The sequence below is a fragment of the Patella vulgata genome, chromosome 3 (genome assembly GCF_932274485.2).
Source record: "Patella vulgata chromosome 3, xgPatVulg1.2, whole genome shotgun sequence".
Taxonomy (NCBI): Eukaryota; Metazoa; Mollusca; class Gastropoda; family Patellidae; genus Patella; species Patella vulgata.
Genome location: NC_065881.2, coordinates 77,412,901 through 77,427,476, shown reverse-complemented (window position 1 = coordinate 77,427,476; position 14,576 = coordinate 77,412,901). Strand labels below are relative to the sequence as shown.

Sequence of the window (14,576 nt, the reverse complement as noted above, 5' to 3'; positions counted from 1 at the left end):
GAGATGAGATAAAGAGCTGGCAGTTCTCACTATAATAGTTAAAAACTAGATAATGTAAAGTGAATTTAGCGATTGAATTTTCGGCTTAGCCTGGATCATCATTACTAAAGTCTGTACGATAAAAAGACATATCTCGATTATCCATATTATGATTAAACCATGAATGGAATTCGAACAGCAAATCGGAACCAAATCCAATAAACATCGCAGGCTAGCGATGACATCGAGAGTTGATTATGGTCTTGATAAATTAATTAATGTCTAATTAATAATTAAGATAAAATTTCAGGCCTAAAGAAAGACCTACAATAGGCAGATTTAGCTCTTGCATAATGTATGTTTAACCCATCCTGACTTTTTACAAACATTATTTTTGGTAAGTTATTTGAAAATTTTAATCTGAATTAACAATTTGGGTTAACAATCTTAAAAAACATTCTTTATTATTCCTGATCAAAAATAGTACAGAAATGTTCATTTAAAGAAATCTGTTCCAATTAATTCTTCAGGAAAATAGTCTTGCTCTACAGGGTTTTTAAATGCTGGATTATATTTATAGCCTTTACCATAACCTGAAAGAAAAAACATCCAGACTGGAGAAAATGGTAAATCAATTATCTTTGACTTGATAATTTTATTTTGATATGGTGATGCTATTATTCTCATCTGACCCAAAACAAAATTAGTATCAAATCTATTTTTGTTAACTTGCCAATAGATGAAATAAATGATTTATTCTAATCAACCTATTTAGATTTTTTTTTTTTTTTTTTTTTTAAGATCCTATTAGAAAAAACGATTGCTAAGATATGGCTACAATCTGAAGGTGATCTTATCATTTTTTCATAATACAGATTTTTTCTCATTAGTTTTGTTTAAAAATATAACGTTAGGAATAATCACATTCAAGGATATTCTAAATTTAACTAATCTAATCTAATTTAACCCATTTATTGATCATTATTATAATAAAACAAGATACTCCTTTTAAAGGAAATCAGAGAGGGAGAGCAATCGGGTTTAACTTCCACTCGACTCAAACTAGGCCATTTCGGGACTAACATATGGTTCAATTTTATTTCAATAATTGACATGCATGTAGGGGTCTTTAGCAGTGGGAGGAAACTGGAAATGAAATGAAATGGGGTTTAACGTCCTACTGTTCTGCTCCTATACTGGGCTGATGAAGACGGGCATACGCCATACAGTGTGCTATGAGGGAAATTTTGCCCGGGCAGCGGCACTATCGCCTACTCTTATATTGAATTCCAACTGCCAGGGGATCTTTTACGAGCATTCCAATATATACACGGGACCTCGGTTTTCCGTCTCATCCGAAGGACTAGACAGCTGTCCTTGTCAGGCCCTCCGTCCTGCATCACTGATAAGGGGGAACCACGCCGAAAAATAGGAAACTGGAGGACCCGGGAAAACCCATAAGGTTTGACAAGCGACCCTACTCCTTGTAGGAATGAAATCGAAACGCCACTTGACTCAATGACAGACCCAATGATTTCATGCGCACATGTTACCCCCCCCCCCCCCAAACAGAGTGTTTACGTTTAACATCCTACATATTCTGCATCAACCAACAGGTTTTTTCTAGATGGGCATACACCATGCTGTGATATATGAGGTACATTTTGCCCAGACAGCGGCACTACAACCTTCTCTTATTTTGAATTCCAACTGTAAAGGGCTCTTTTATATGGATGCCAACATGTACACATGTAGACACTATTCCTCTATCTAGGCTCTATCTAGTTATTCCTATTTTAAAGGCACTCACTAAGATAATGTTTATTGTCAGAATTGTGATAGTTTTTAGTTCTTATTCTCCTGTAATAGTTTGCCGTTTAGACTGTATGTATTATTGTCATTTGAGGGATCCATTTCTTTCAAAACAAAATTATTAACGGTAGATAATTTCACGACTTGGGCTTAAAGCGAGAAAATCATATATTCTAAGAAATTCAAAACATAATTATTTCTATGTCTTTTGCTCAATAGGTTGTCAACTCACTATTATACGGTCATAGTTATCATTCTCACACTCAAAACTGTTTCACACCGGAAATAATAACACAATTACCTCCTAATTACCTCCCTTGTTTTCCTATTCCCCACCATGGAATAGCTATCTTCAAACGTTTGAATTTGAAAATGATATTTTTGCCAATTTCTCAACTGGTAATAGTGAATTATAGGATTAAGGTAGGACTGTTTATACATAGCATCGATTTTAAGGCTTTATTTTAATACATTTTAAAAATATAACTTAAAAATATGAAATTGTAGCTTTAACTAGATTAAAAAGAGGGCCATCAAAGAGTTTTATTAGTGGCACTGGTATGTTTATATCATCTGCAGTTGTAATTTTTTTCAACTCATCATATCGTAAATACTGCATTTTTGGATTAATATTCCTTTTAAAAATTCAACTTTCAATTGAAATATATTAATACTTTAGCCTATATGGGAGCCACGGTGGCTCAGTGAGTAAGACCTTGACTCGCTAACCTGGAGTTCCCATGTTCGATCCCTGTGTTGGCTGAGTATATTCATCAAGATTTACTGGCATGGTACTTCCTTGATAGTAATGCAGGACCAAGGGCTTGGCAAGAGTCAACAGATAGTCCTTCGGTTGGTACAAATAAACAAAAAGTCCTGTGTACACAATGGTGTGCAATTGAAAGATCCCTTGGCAGTTGGAATGCAATATAAGAGTAGGCTGTAGTGCCGCTGTCTGGGCAAAATTTCCCATACAGCACACTGTATGGCATATGCCTGTCTTCATTAGCCATTTTTAGGCTATACAAATGTAAAATCATTACCTAAATTTTTCATTAATTTTGTTGGAGCATTGCGTAGATGTAAAGGCACACCAGGTAGAGGACCATCATGTTCTTTAATCTTTCTCTTAGCTTTATTATAGGCTTCGTAGATTTCTACTGATTTAGGTGCTCTAGCCATATATACGACACACTGAGCCAAAATAACCTACAAGATCATTAATACAACTGTTAAATAACCTACAAGATCATTAATACAACTGTTAAATAACCTACAAGATCATTAATACAACTGTTAAATAACCTACAAGATCATTAATACAACTGTTAAAAAAGAGAGAGAGAGAAATAGGGTTTAAAGAAGCTAAATCGCTAATATTTGGGACCTAGAAATTGACACAAATGGGTCGCAATGCACATAATAATGTAATATGAATGAATATAAACTGATTTACATTCAATCGTTTCTGTTTTTAGTCTAATGTTCTGCAAAATACATGAGAAGTCTCAATCGAATGGCAATTTCTAGTGTCTGTTTATTCCAGTCTACACTGATGGTATTTATTGCACATGCTCTGCAGATAAGAATATGAGTCACTGTTTGACGTCTAGCCTCCTTTTTCGAGTCCCTTGTTACAAATGGCGCTGAAACGCATTATGGTACATGATTCGTGTACCAATGGTAAAATGTTTATTTTGTCTTAAATATTGAATATCAGAAGCCTAACTTTTCCTGGTAAGATCACAACATCAATGTTAATTTATATTGACAAATAATTTGTGCTTTCAATGTCGAAGACTTTGGATGATATTGAGTTTAGAAACTTAGCTACTTTAAAGTCCACTCCATACAAAACAAACTAGGTCATTTCGAAACTAACATAGAATGGTAGAATTATATTTGAAAAATTTGTTGGCACGTTGGGATCTTTAATAGTGGGAGGAAACCAGACAAGGCTTGGATCGAAACTATACCACTTGACTCAATGACAGACATTATGATCTAAAGTGCACGCTATAGACTATATGACTGCCCACCAACAAACTGCTAAAAAATACAATAGAAAACTTATGTAAAGAATTAATAAATTTGAAAAAAATCTGAAGAAATTAATTAACTTGATAATGATGATGCCTAAGAGTTACTGGTGATATCACATAACAGAATAAAACCACAGGTTTATTATACATATAGCACACAGCTTCTTCCAATCTGATTAAAATACAGATCTAAATATCTTTCATATTTTTATACTTTCGATGGTCTCTACTACATGAAGATCTGACCAGTTGTAGTGGAAGGTCATGTCAGGGGTCATACGAGCGGCATTTGACCCTATGACATCAGACATTTGATCAACCAATCAGTGTTGATGTTTCTGGTGGAATACCCACAGTTCTGTGTATCGCACGCCAAGAACTCACCGCAACAGACCGTTTCATTGGCTAATTCCTCACATCAACCAGAACACAGGTTATACAACAACTAGTGTAGTAAAGAAAAGTAAAACGAAATTTTGAACTATAAATAAAGAAACTAAATTGTCTTTGTGATTTTACAAACAGATAAAAAAAGAAATAATTTACCTCACATTCTGGCATTCCAATTAAATGACAAGCTTGATAAGCTGCAACAGCTTGATTTAAAGCTAAAGGATCGGCTAAACCTGTTAATAAACAAGTAGAATACATGTGGCAGAATCTACTTTAGTTTTAAGCAAAAGAGAGAGAAATGGGGTTTAACATCCACTTAACACAAACATGACACAATTATATTTCAATAATTTGCTTGCGCATAGGAGACTTTACCTGTGGCAGGAAACCGGAGGACCCGAAGAAAACAGGCCTTGTCACATACAAGCGGGGAATCAAAACAATACCACTTGACTCAGTGATGGTTCATGTGATCTTACACACATTAAACTATTCGGCCACCCAATCCCCTAGTTTCAAGCAAGGCAAGGTCAGATAATATCTTGACCTGGATGTTCTTGGATAGAAATAAATTATTCTTCATAGCTGACTGATGTTCTAAGACAGAAAATGAACTGAAACTGATGGGAAATTGAGATGGCCATAACTTACATTGGGACATGAGAGGACATCATGGGACAAGCAATAGGCAGAGAGAAGACACGAGAAGACATCAAGTGACAAGAAATAGGCAGAGAGGAGACATGAGAGGACATCAAGAAACAAGAAACAGGTCAGAGAGGAGACATGAGAGGACATCAAGAAACAAGAAACAGGTCAGAGAAGAGACATGAGAGGACATCATGGAACAAGAAGTAGGCTGAAAAGAGACAGAGTGATATTTGACTTACAGTAATCTACAGCAAGAACCAGGAGATGAAAATGGCACTGCCAAGGACCACCCACCGTCATACCTGCCATCAAATTGTTTATATTTAGACTATGGGAGTTTAAATAATTACACAGAATCCATCTGTTTGTTTTTAAAGGAGAGTTTTGATTTTGAACAGACTGAACACCACAAATTATCTTACCTATATCTTCACTGGCACATCTGACTAAACGTCTAGATACATAAAGTGGATTCTCCCCTCCTTCTAACATCCTCGCCAACCAGTAGAGGGAGGCACTAGCATCTGATCCACGAATAGATTTATGTAAAGCTGAGACAATGTTATAATGTTCTTCACCTATACAACATAAATATACAATTCAAAAATATCTGGCAAGCACTATTTGGTTGATAAATAAACCAAAGGAATTTTGTACATTCTCAAAACGTGCTACTATAAATATTTTCAAGAGAAGAGATTGGAGTTATTTTGAATCCCTACCAAATACAAGATTTTGAATGTTGGATCTCTAGAAGGAATATCAGTCCAAAGATAAGGTTGACCGACACAAACACTTTGGGACTCACAAATGGTTCAATTTTATTTCAATAATTTGCTTATGCGTAGGGGTCTTTAGCATTGGAAGAAAACCGGAGAACCTGTAGAAAACCCACGAGGTTGGACAGACGACCCTACTCCTTGTCATGTACAAACGTGGAATCAAAACCACCCCAGTTGACTCAGAGACAAGTTCTTATAATGCAGCGCGCACTCGTTAACCATTCAGCCATCAAACCCACCACAAAGTTAAGACAAATTTAATAAAAGAACAGAATTTTGTGCAGTCTAAAGGAGATTAATTCCATCATAAACATTTTCATGTGGTGTAATGAATTAGTGATTTTCACCAACCATTTCAAACCATTACATTCTTTTGGAATATCAAATTCAGATAATTTTGAACATCGCAAATTTTTTAATAAACATTTGGGAATGCATGAACAAATACGAGTGTGCAAGGGGGAATAACTCTGTCAATGAACTTCAGAAATTAAATATTTACCAGTTTTGTCATAAAGAACATGAGATCTTTGTAAACCATCTTTAATATGCTCTGTGGTTACCATAGCAACATTGTCAAAACCGTTTTTCTGTGTATTTTTTTGTTTGGAGGAAGAATTTTTAAGAGCAGCAATTCTGGATTCAACGGCCATTTGTAAACTATTTAAAGCTGCTCTTGCATCACCATCACAGAGATTAGCTAATACACCGATAGCTTGCTCCTCTACCCATACAACTGGCTCTAAACTGTGAAGAGAGAGAGAGAGAGAGAGAAATCAGGTTAAACGTCCACTTAACACAAAATAGGTCACTTCGGGACAAACATATGGTTCAATTTTATTTCAATAATTCGCTTGCGCGTAGGGGTCTTTAGCAGTGGGAGGAAACCGGAGGACCCGGAGAAAACCCACGAGGATGGACAAGCGACCCTACTCCTTGTCACTAAACTGCAAAGAGAACAAAGTTATTTAATAATTTAATAAAGACATGCATGTATATGTGCATGAAATTTGAAGTCATTGCTGTTAACTTTAATTACCGGTAAACACATTATGCAAGAGCTTAATCTGTCCATTGCAGGTCTTTCTTTAGGCCTTAAATGTTATATAAACTATATTAATAAGACATTTAAGTAATAAGTAGATTAGAACAGTTCAATCATTTAATATTTCATTTAAAATTGTGAAGTGAGTCTAAGCTTCGAACAATCAGTACAATGGTTACAGTCAGTGCACACATCTGGTCAAACCTTCAAAGACTAATATCTTCGCCCAGAGTAAAGTAATTTGAATGAAATTTTCAATATACTCAATTTGCATTATCTATTTTTGAACTATTATAGAAAAAACAGCCAGTTCTAAATCTTACATAACATATCTGTAATGAAAGGTTTATCTTATCGTTTTTCACATGTCTAAGTACTGGGCGTCTTGGGGCAAAAATCAAGGGAGTCCACACGTCACTGAATACAGTCCATACAAACCTATTACTAGCTGTATTATTTTCAATATCGTCTGGCGTTTCATATATCTTTGCTCCTAGTTCTGATAAAGCTCTGGTTATAATCATCTTTAAGGCGTCTGCTGAAAGCTTTTCTAAAACTATAACACGACATCTACTGAGTAAAGCACTATTTACTTGAAACGATGGATTTTCTGTTGTTGCACCAATCAGATTAATTGTACCATCTTCAACATGAGGTAGTAATGTATCCTAACACAGAGAGAGAGAAAGAGAAAAATAGGGTTTAACATCCACTCTCAACACAAACTAGATGTGTAAGGGTCTTTAGCAGTGGAGGAAACAGGAGGATCGGGAGAAAACCCTTGAGGTTGGCCACCCAACCCCTCCCATCTTAAAACGGAATATTTATGCTTGATAGATATAAATAACAACAGAAATGATATTATTATTATTGTTCGATTTATATAGTGCTTCATTACACATGAGTGTTTCTAAGCACATTCACAACACAACAGTTCAAAAACATTTTTGAAATAAATATGTTTTTAAGACAGCCTTAAAGCTCTGGATGGAAGAGGACTCTCGAAGAGTTTTTGGAAGATCATTCCACATTTTGGCTGCTCTGATTGAGCAAGCATATTCACTAGAACGTTTATAATATTTAGGAATCCTCAAAATGCTACGATCACTTGAAGAACGAAGTTTGGATCGCCGGGGAGTATAGAAATCAAAGAAAATGTGAACGGCACACTAAGAAAATGCAAAAAACCATGTGATCCCAATAGAGTATTTACTGATGTCTACTGGTAAGTTCATAGCTGTGTTTTTCTTTATTTAATTTGAGTCATTCTATGTGTCTATGACTAGTCTGTGTCTACGTTTTTATGCTGGCTATGACTTGTCATGTTTTTATTTTTAAAAATTCAAATATTTTTCATATATATTTAGCCAGATGTGCCGCTATTTTTTCATGTGTTCCAAGGTGTGCCGTTGAGAACCACTGCTGTAGACCACCCCAATCCTCCCCACTAGCCTATCCTTATATTTATATATACCTGTTGAGATTTATTAAATCTGTGAATTTCATCTAAAAATAACATAGTCTTTCGTCTCAACAATTTCTGGTCGTTTTTGGCCACTTTGATGACTTCTTTAACATCATTGACACCAGAAGTTGTAGCTGAAAGTTGAACAAATTTAGCACTTCCTTCATTTTTACATCTTGCTGCTATGATACGAGCCAGGGTTGTCTGAAATGATATAGAAAAGTTATCTTTTTAACTGAAAGTGTATTTGTTTACTTAAGTTAAGAGAACCGATGATTCATTGGCTGAAAACAAAAATCATAGCAGGAGTTCTCTTGTCCAATGAAAAGGCTGCATTCTTACAATTTTCAATTTTCAGTTTTCTTGAAGAACACAAACGAAGGAGAGAGGGAGAAATGGGGTTCAACGTCCACTCGACACAAACTAGGTCATTTCAGGACTAACATATGGTTTAATTTTATTTCAATAATTCGCTTGCGCGCAGGGGTCTTTAGCAGTGGGAGGAAACCGGAGGACCCGGAGAAAACCCACGAGGTTGGACAGGCAACCCTACTCCTTGCCACGTACAACCGGGGATTCGAAACCATGCCAGTCGACTCAATGACAGACTTTATGATACAGCGCGCGCACGCTAACCATTCAGCCATTCAACCCCCCAACACAAAAGAGAGAAAATAGTTTCCAAGAATCATTATCCCTTCTAACATGATTAAAAGTGACAATACATGTAGCTTATGTAAGTCGAAATATTTTGCCTAAATTGAGCAGTCTTAGTAATCTTTTATGCCTTATCTTCGGTCTACCATCAAGCCACGATGGCTTGTTGACCACCTTGAATGCTAACATATTCACATTAATTTAGAAATTTTAGCAATTTAAGCTGTTATATAAAACAATCCTAAAGAACAGGAGCGGATCCGGAGGGGTGGGGGGTGCACCCGGCGCATGCCCCCACCTATTTTTTGCAGTGGCGAATAATTTTTTACCCCATATATTCTCGCGGGAAAGGAATTAACAGTCAGTTTAGGTTGGAAATCATAATTTACTCCGAAACGAGTCGGTTGGTTACTTGGTTGATTGCCCCTCAGTCTGCCCACTGGGGGCTGGGATTCGCACTCACAAGTGGGGACAGCACCCCCCCCACCCTTTCTGAAAATCCTGGATCCGCCCCTGAAGAATGTTATTATGTTGAAAATAGTCTATTATTCGGAATGTTAATAATTACCTTTCCACAACCAGGTGGTCCCCATAATATCATAGATGGAATATGATCACTTCGTAACAATGAATGCAACAGACTTTTCTCTCCTACAGCCTTATCTTGACCAACATAATTTTCCAGCGTTAATGGTCGCATTTGTTCTGCCAGGGGAGAAAACTCACTTTTAGCAGATTTAACAGAGGAGTTAGTTTTCTTTTGGAAAAATGGATTTTGTGATTTAGATGGATGAGATGAAACATTATTGTCATCAGATTTGTTTGAAGTTGAAAAGAATGTTTTTTGTCGATTTTGAAAATTTGATGTGTTGGATAAAAAAGTTTTAGTTTGATTTTGAAGTTCTCCTTTTGATTCATTGCTGCTGCTGTCTTCATCTACCAAAATGGGAGAAGCTGGTTTTCTTTGAGTTGAACTTTTCTGAAGAGTTTTATGTCGTTTGACATTTTCAGGGCTAACTCTACTTTCGTTTTCCCCTGCGCTACTGCTCGCTTTTAAACATCCCCATGCTGCATTTGGGTTCATTTCAGTGGATTTTCGTTTTTTGTTCGGTTGAGTAATAACACAGGCATCATCACCGTCATTCAAACAATCGTTGACATGTTGATTTATTGTCGATATATCGAACGATCGACCACAAATCGGACATTCTGAAGTTTTGCTTTCTCTTGACTCCATCTTTCTTTTTAACTTCGTAGTCTCCTTCTTCCAGTCCTAAAATCATCAATTCATATATCACAATGTCGGATAAGCAAGACTACACCGATGATTAAAGCATCTTGTGGTCAATGGGGAACAACTCTATTTAATAGACATCGTCTTTAACCATACCTTTCTCTATGACCACAATGGTTTAGATTAATAATATCTAAACTCTTTTATTATTCTACCACATGAACCAATATAAAATCATGCCATATAAATCTAAATTATAGCCCAATACTTTCTCTAATGATTTATAATTTTTATCACCCTCAATCTAATAAATGAAATAAAATGAGGTTTAACGGCCTACTGTTTTGGTCCTTAATCTAATAAATATTTACTGATTATCATGTACGGTATATTTATATTGATCCATTGATCAGTGTAGTCCATAAAATAAACTTGCAGTTTTCCCCCAAATATGCAATGATCAACCTCAATTTGTGCAGTGATCATCCTTATTTTGTGCAGGTGTGAAATGCACTATCGAATACCATAATTGTTCAAAGTGTAGGGTAGGCATTGTTACAGAAATATTTGTTCTATTTTTTAAATATTTGTTCAAATGATAATCAAGTGTAATCTACAACTGGAAGCAGCACAAAAATAAGATTTATATGATAAAACTAATCACAATCATAATCATGTCATACAGTAGGAGCTATGAGGGAAATTTTTCCCAGACAAGGGTTCTCTTATGTACATGGGACCTCAGGTTTTTCATCCCAGACTAGAACTTATTCCCTACCAGGCCCTCTGTCCTACAACTGCTGACTTGCAAAAACCACACTAGAACATCCTGAGAAACTTTCATGACCAGATTTCTAGTTAATGAGCCGTACTCACTGAGCCACCATGGCTTCTAATGGGTGAAGGAACTTTATAAAGCCTATAATAGGTCCTAGGGCCAACAACTTTTCGTTGGGACCAAAGTGTTTCCCCAATCAAGACTGTTGATCAGAACTAGATGAATTAGGAACAATAAATACCATTTAAAAGTAGCAAACTTTATTTTTAAAGTAAGAACACATTTATTTATGAAATAAGAAGACGTTTCAGCCATACAATATAACAATTTAATATAATACACAACAAGACAGCACCATTCAATTCGTCACTTATAGAGTTTTTATGCTTAGAATGTAAGGCTCATTACTAAAATATATTTTAGTAACACAATTAATACATTGGCCAATTGATCTATGTTGGAATAAAATGGACTTGATGAGTTCAAACTGATTGCACTGCACAGTTATTCACTACAATTGATTATTTAATCAATCAGATTTTTTTAGGCTTGTTGTTGTTGTCATTTGAGGGCATGATGCCCTCCCATCCATGAGGTTCTATTTTATCTTTGACACCATGGGGTGGGGGACCAATCAGAACTTCAACTTCATCATAGGTCAGAACTTCTTTTTCTAATAACTTTTTAGCCATCTGAAAATAAAATAATGTTGTGAAATTTTAAATTGAACTGAACTATTTAATGTCATATCCAATATGGCTGCCATATCTCTAAACCCAACAAGGTCATTTCGGTACTAATATATGGTTCAAGTTTATTTCAATAATTCGCTTGCGCATGGGGGTCTATAGCAGTAGGAGGAAACCGGTGGACCTGTAGAAAACCCAAAGGCAGGACAGGCAACCCTACTCCTTGGCTCAAATCAAAACCACACCATTTGACTCAATGACAGCAGACTTTATGATCCAGCCACCCACCGTCAGCCAACCTGAGTACTTACTAAATGTAATTTATCTGTGTTTTTCTGTAGAATTCCTTCTGTTTGACGATAAGCTCTACTGACTAATATCTGAACTTGCTATATGAAAATAAAAAAAGACAAGATTATTATACAACAAAAAACCTTTAGGACACATCAATTTGATTTCTTATTCTTTTGGAACACCTGCTAAAATTTAAGCTCCCTATTTTGTAATTTAAAAACAAAAATTACTTGATTGCTCTGCTTAGAACCAGTACTTCAATTCATTTATCAGGAAACGGAAGAACCAACAATTAATTTCCTTTGACCTTACAGAGAGAGGGAGAGAGAGAGAGAGAGAGAGTCTAAGGTCCACTTGAGACAAACAAGGTGATTTCGGGACTAACACATGGTTCAATTTTATTTCAATAATTTGCTTGTGTGTAGGGGTCTTTAGCAGTGGGAGGAAACCAGAGAACCTGGAGAAAACCCACGAGGTTGGACAGGCGACCCTACTTCTTGTCAAGACCAAACGTGGAATCAAAACCACACCAGTTAATGACAGACCTTATAATACAATGTGCAGTCGCTAACCATTCCGAGCTACCCCTATACACCAAATTAAAGTCTCGGGACAGCCCTAGTGTAGCTGCCAACCCTGAACAGACTGACAGACAGACAGACAAACGACAGTCACAAATATTAGTATAGATTCAGTATAAAATTATTTGATCAGCAGCCTGTTTCACTAAATTTTAACTTAAGATAAAATCCAAATTTTAGTAATTTGATTGGATAATATTAGATTGATTTTAGTGCTTAGCCAATCAAAATTGAAGTATCTAGTAAAATTTGGATTTTATCTTTAGTTAATATTTCGAGAAACAGGACCTAGTCCATCTGTAAACACCATTTGGCAATTTGTAAATGAATTAAAGACTTAAATTTCTAAATTACCTCATCTATGATGGCAGCTAATTTTCTACTGAAGGGTTTGGGTCCTGGTTCTTCCCCCTGACGCGGGAAAGATATCGGTCCAACGACCTTATTCATCCCAAAAGAGCGTACTTGATCGTAAGCCATTTGCGTAACTTTCTTCAAATCATCTTGTGCCCCTGAAATAGAGAAAGAGAGAGAGAAATGAGGTTTCACATCCACTCCTCACAAACTAGGTCATTTCATTTTATTTCAATAATTCGCTTGCACATAGGATTTTTTAGCCGGAGGAAACTCACAAGGTTGGACAGACGATCCTACTCGTTGTCACGTACAAGTGGGAAATAGATGACAGACCATATGATCCATCGTGCACGTGAGAACCATTCAGCCACCCACCCCCCTGCCCATAAAATAAATTAGAGAGAGAGAAACATGGTTTACACAGGTTATTTTGGGACTAACATATCATACATCATTGATGAAACAAGCATATGACTCTTTGACTCAATGATAGACCTTATGATCTAAATTGCATGTGTTAGATCACCCACACCAACCCACACCCAAAATACGATAAAACAAGCCAACACAGAGGTCTCATCCAAAAATAGATGTCACTCTCACATTTATCTTTTTATAAAGCACCAAACAATCAAATTACCGATCTCTACTTAACTTAAACAGAAAATATTCATAACCGAACTTAGTCAAGATATTGATATAATAAAACTATACACCACCAAGTATCCTCACTTTCACCAAATTAGAATCAATGTTATTTTATTCCAAGATTTCATTCAATCCAACTGCTTAACTCTGATTGCTGCAGCATGAAACACTCCTTAGCTTTAGCATGAAATGCTTTTGAAACTCAGTCAACTAGGCTTGTCTAGTCTTTATCCAGCAGTTCAGAAATTTTGATCCATAGAATTGTGTCCTATGTAATTCCTGTTTAATTAGTAAATGTTATTGAAACAATTTAGCTGCTTCATTACTACCCGACACCCTCCCACAATATTTGAGGCAGATGACCTTACACCTCATCACATACAATCCATAAAATGAAATGAAATAGTACAGTGTGCTATGAGGGAAATTTTGCCTGGACAGTAGAGCTTTGGCCTACTATTATATCGAATTCCAACTGCCAGGGAATCTTTCGTGTACTGAGGACCTTGGTTTTTTTTTTGTGTCCAATCCAAAGGACTATACATTGTTACAGCAGTAACAAAGGGGGAACCATGCTGGGAAATCCCTATGAACTTTATCAACCAATGCGGGGATCGAACCCACAGCCTCTAGGTTTGTGAGCCACAATGGCTACTTCATTCATAAACCATACCACCATCCTCCTCTCCTGTCGTTGTAATTACCTGTTGTCACATGATTAAATATAACGGCCTCTGCTGCTCTACCACCTAAAGCCATACACATTCTTTCAAATAACTGAAAATATAATATACATATATTTAATGGTGCTAGACACGAAATTCTCTATATCTTTAGCCAGACGTTTACTACCCTGTGACATTATATGACACAAAAGTTGTAGAGTTTAATTTTCCTTTAGAGGCATTTAGTAACTGGATAAAGTAATAAACTATAACACATACTTATGTAAGAACAATTACTAATTGATTTGGTGGATGTTTCAAAGAGTATTCTCTCAACGTTTTCAATCAAGTACAGTTACAAATGTGTAGGGCAATCATATATAGACAAGCAATAACAACAAATTATAAACCATGCATAACAACAAATAATTTACAACGCCCCTCCCTCCTCCACCTCTAATCAGAATAGCAGAATGAGACTTAGTATACTTGCGACTATACAGT

At 36.0% G+C, this 14,576-nt stretch overlaps 2 protein-coding genes across 2 annotated transcripts in view; both read right to left on the bottom strand.

The window, feature by feature from the left end:
• Positions 1–417: 417 nt before the first annotated feature.
• Positions 418–10,081, bottom strand: LOC126816858 (ATPase WRNIP1). The gene is made up of 8 exons (XM_050543644.1): positions 9,395–10,081; positions 8,179–8,373; positions 7,143–7,372; positions 6,162–6,406; positions 5,300–5,455; positions 4,380–4,459; positions 2,835–3,000; positions 418–572 (listed from the first exon to the last, which is right to left on the bottom strand). Exons 1-8 carry the CDS (start codon positions 10,061–10,063, stop codon positions 475–477), a joined length of 1,839 nt encoding a protein of 612 aa, XP_050399601.1. The 5' UTR covers positions 10,064–10,081; the 3' UTR covers positions 418–474.
• Positions 10,082–11,081: 1,000 nt separating this feature from the next.
• The window catches only part of LOC126816849 (paraplegin), a 61,749-nt gene continuing 58,254 nt past the window's right edge, over positions 11,082–14,576 (bottom strand). Inside the window, exons 17-20 of the mRNA XM_050543623.2 lie at positions 14,112–14,184; positions 12,757–12,914; positions 11,839–11,916; positions 11,082–11,530 (exon numbers count right to left, since the gene is read on the bottom strand). Of these exons, the coding sequence (XP_050399580.1) occupies positions 11,372–11,530; positions 11,839–11,916; positions 12,757–12,914; positions 14,112–14,184 (468 nt within the window). The 3' untranslated portion in view covers positions 11,082–11,371. The remainder of the gene's footprint in view (positions 11,531–11,838; positions 11,917–12,756; positions 12,915–14,111; positions 14,185–14,576) is intronic.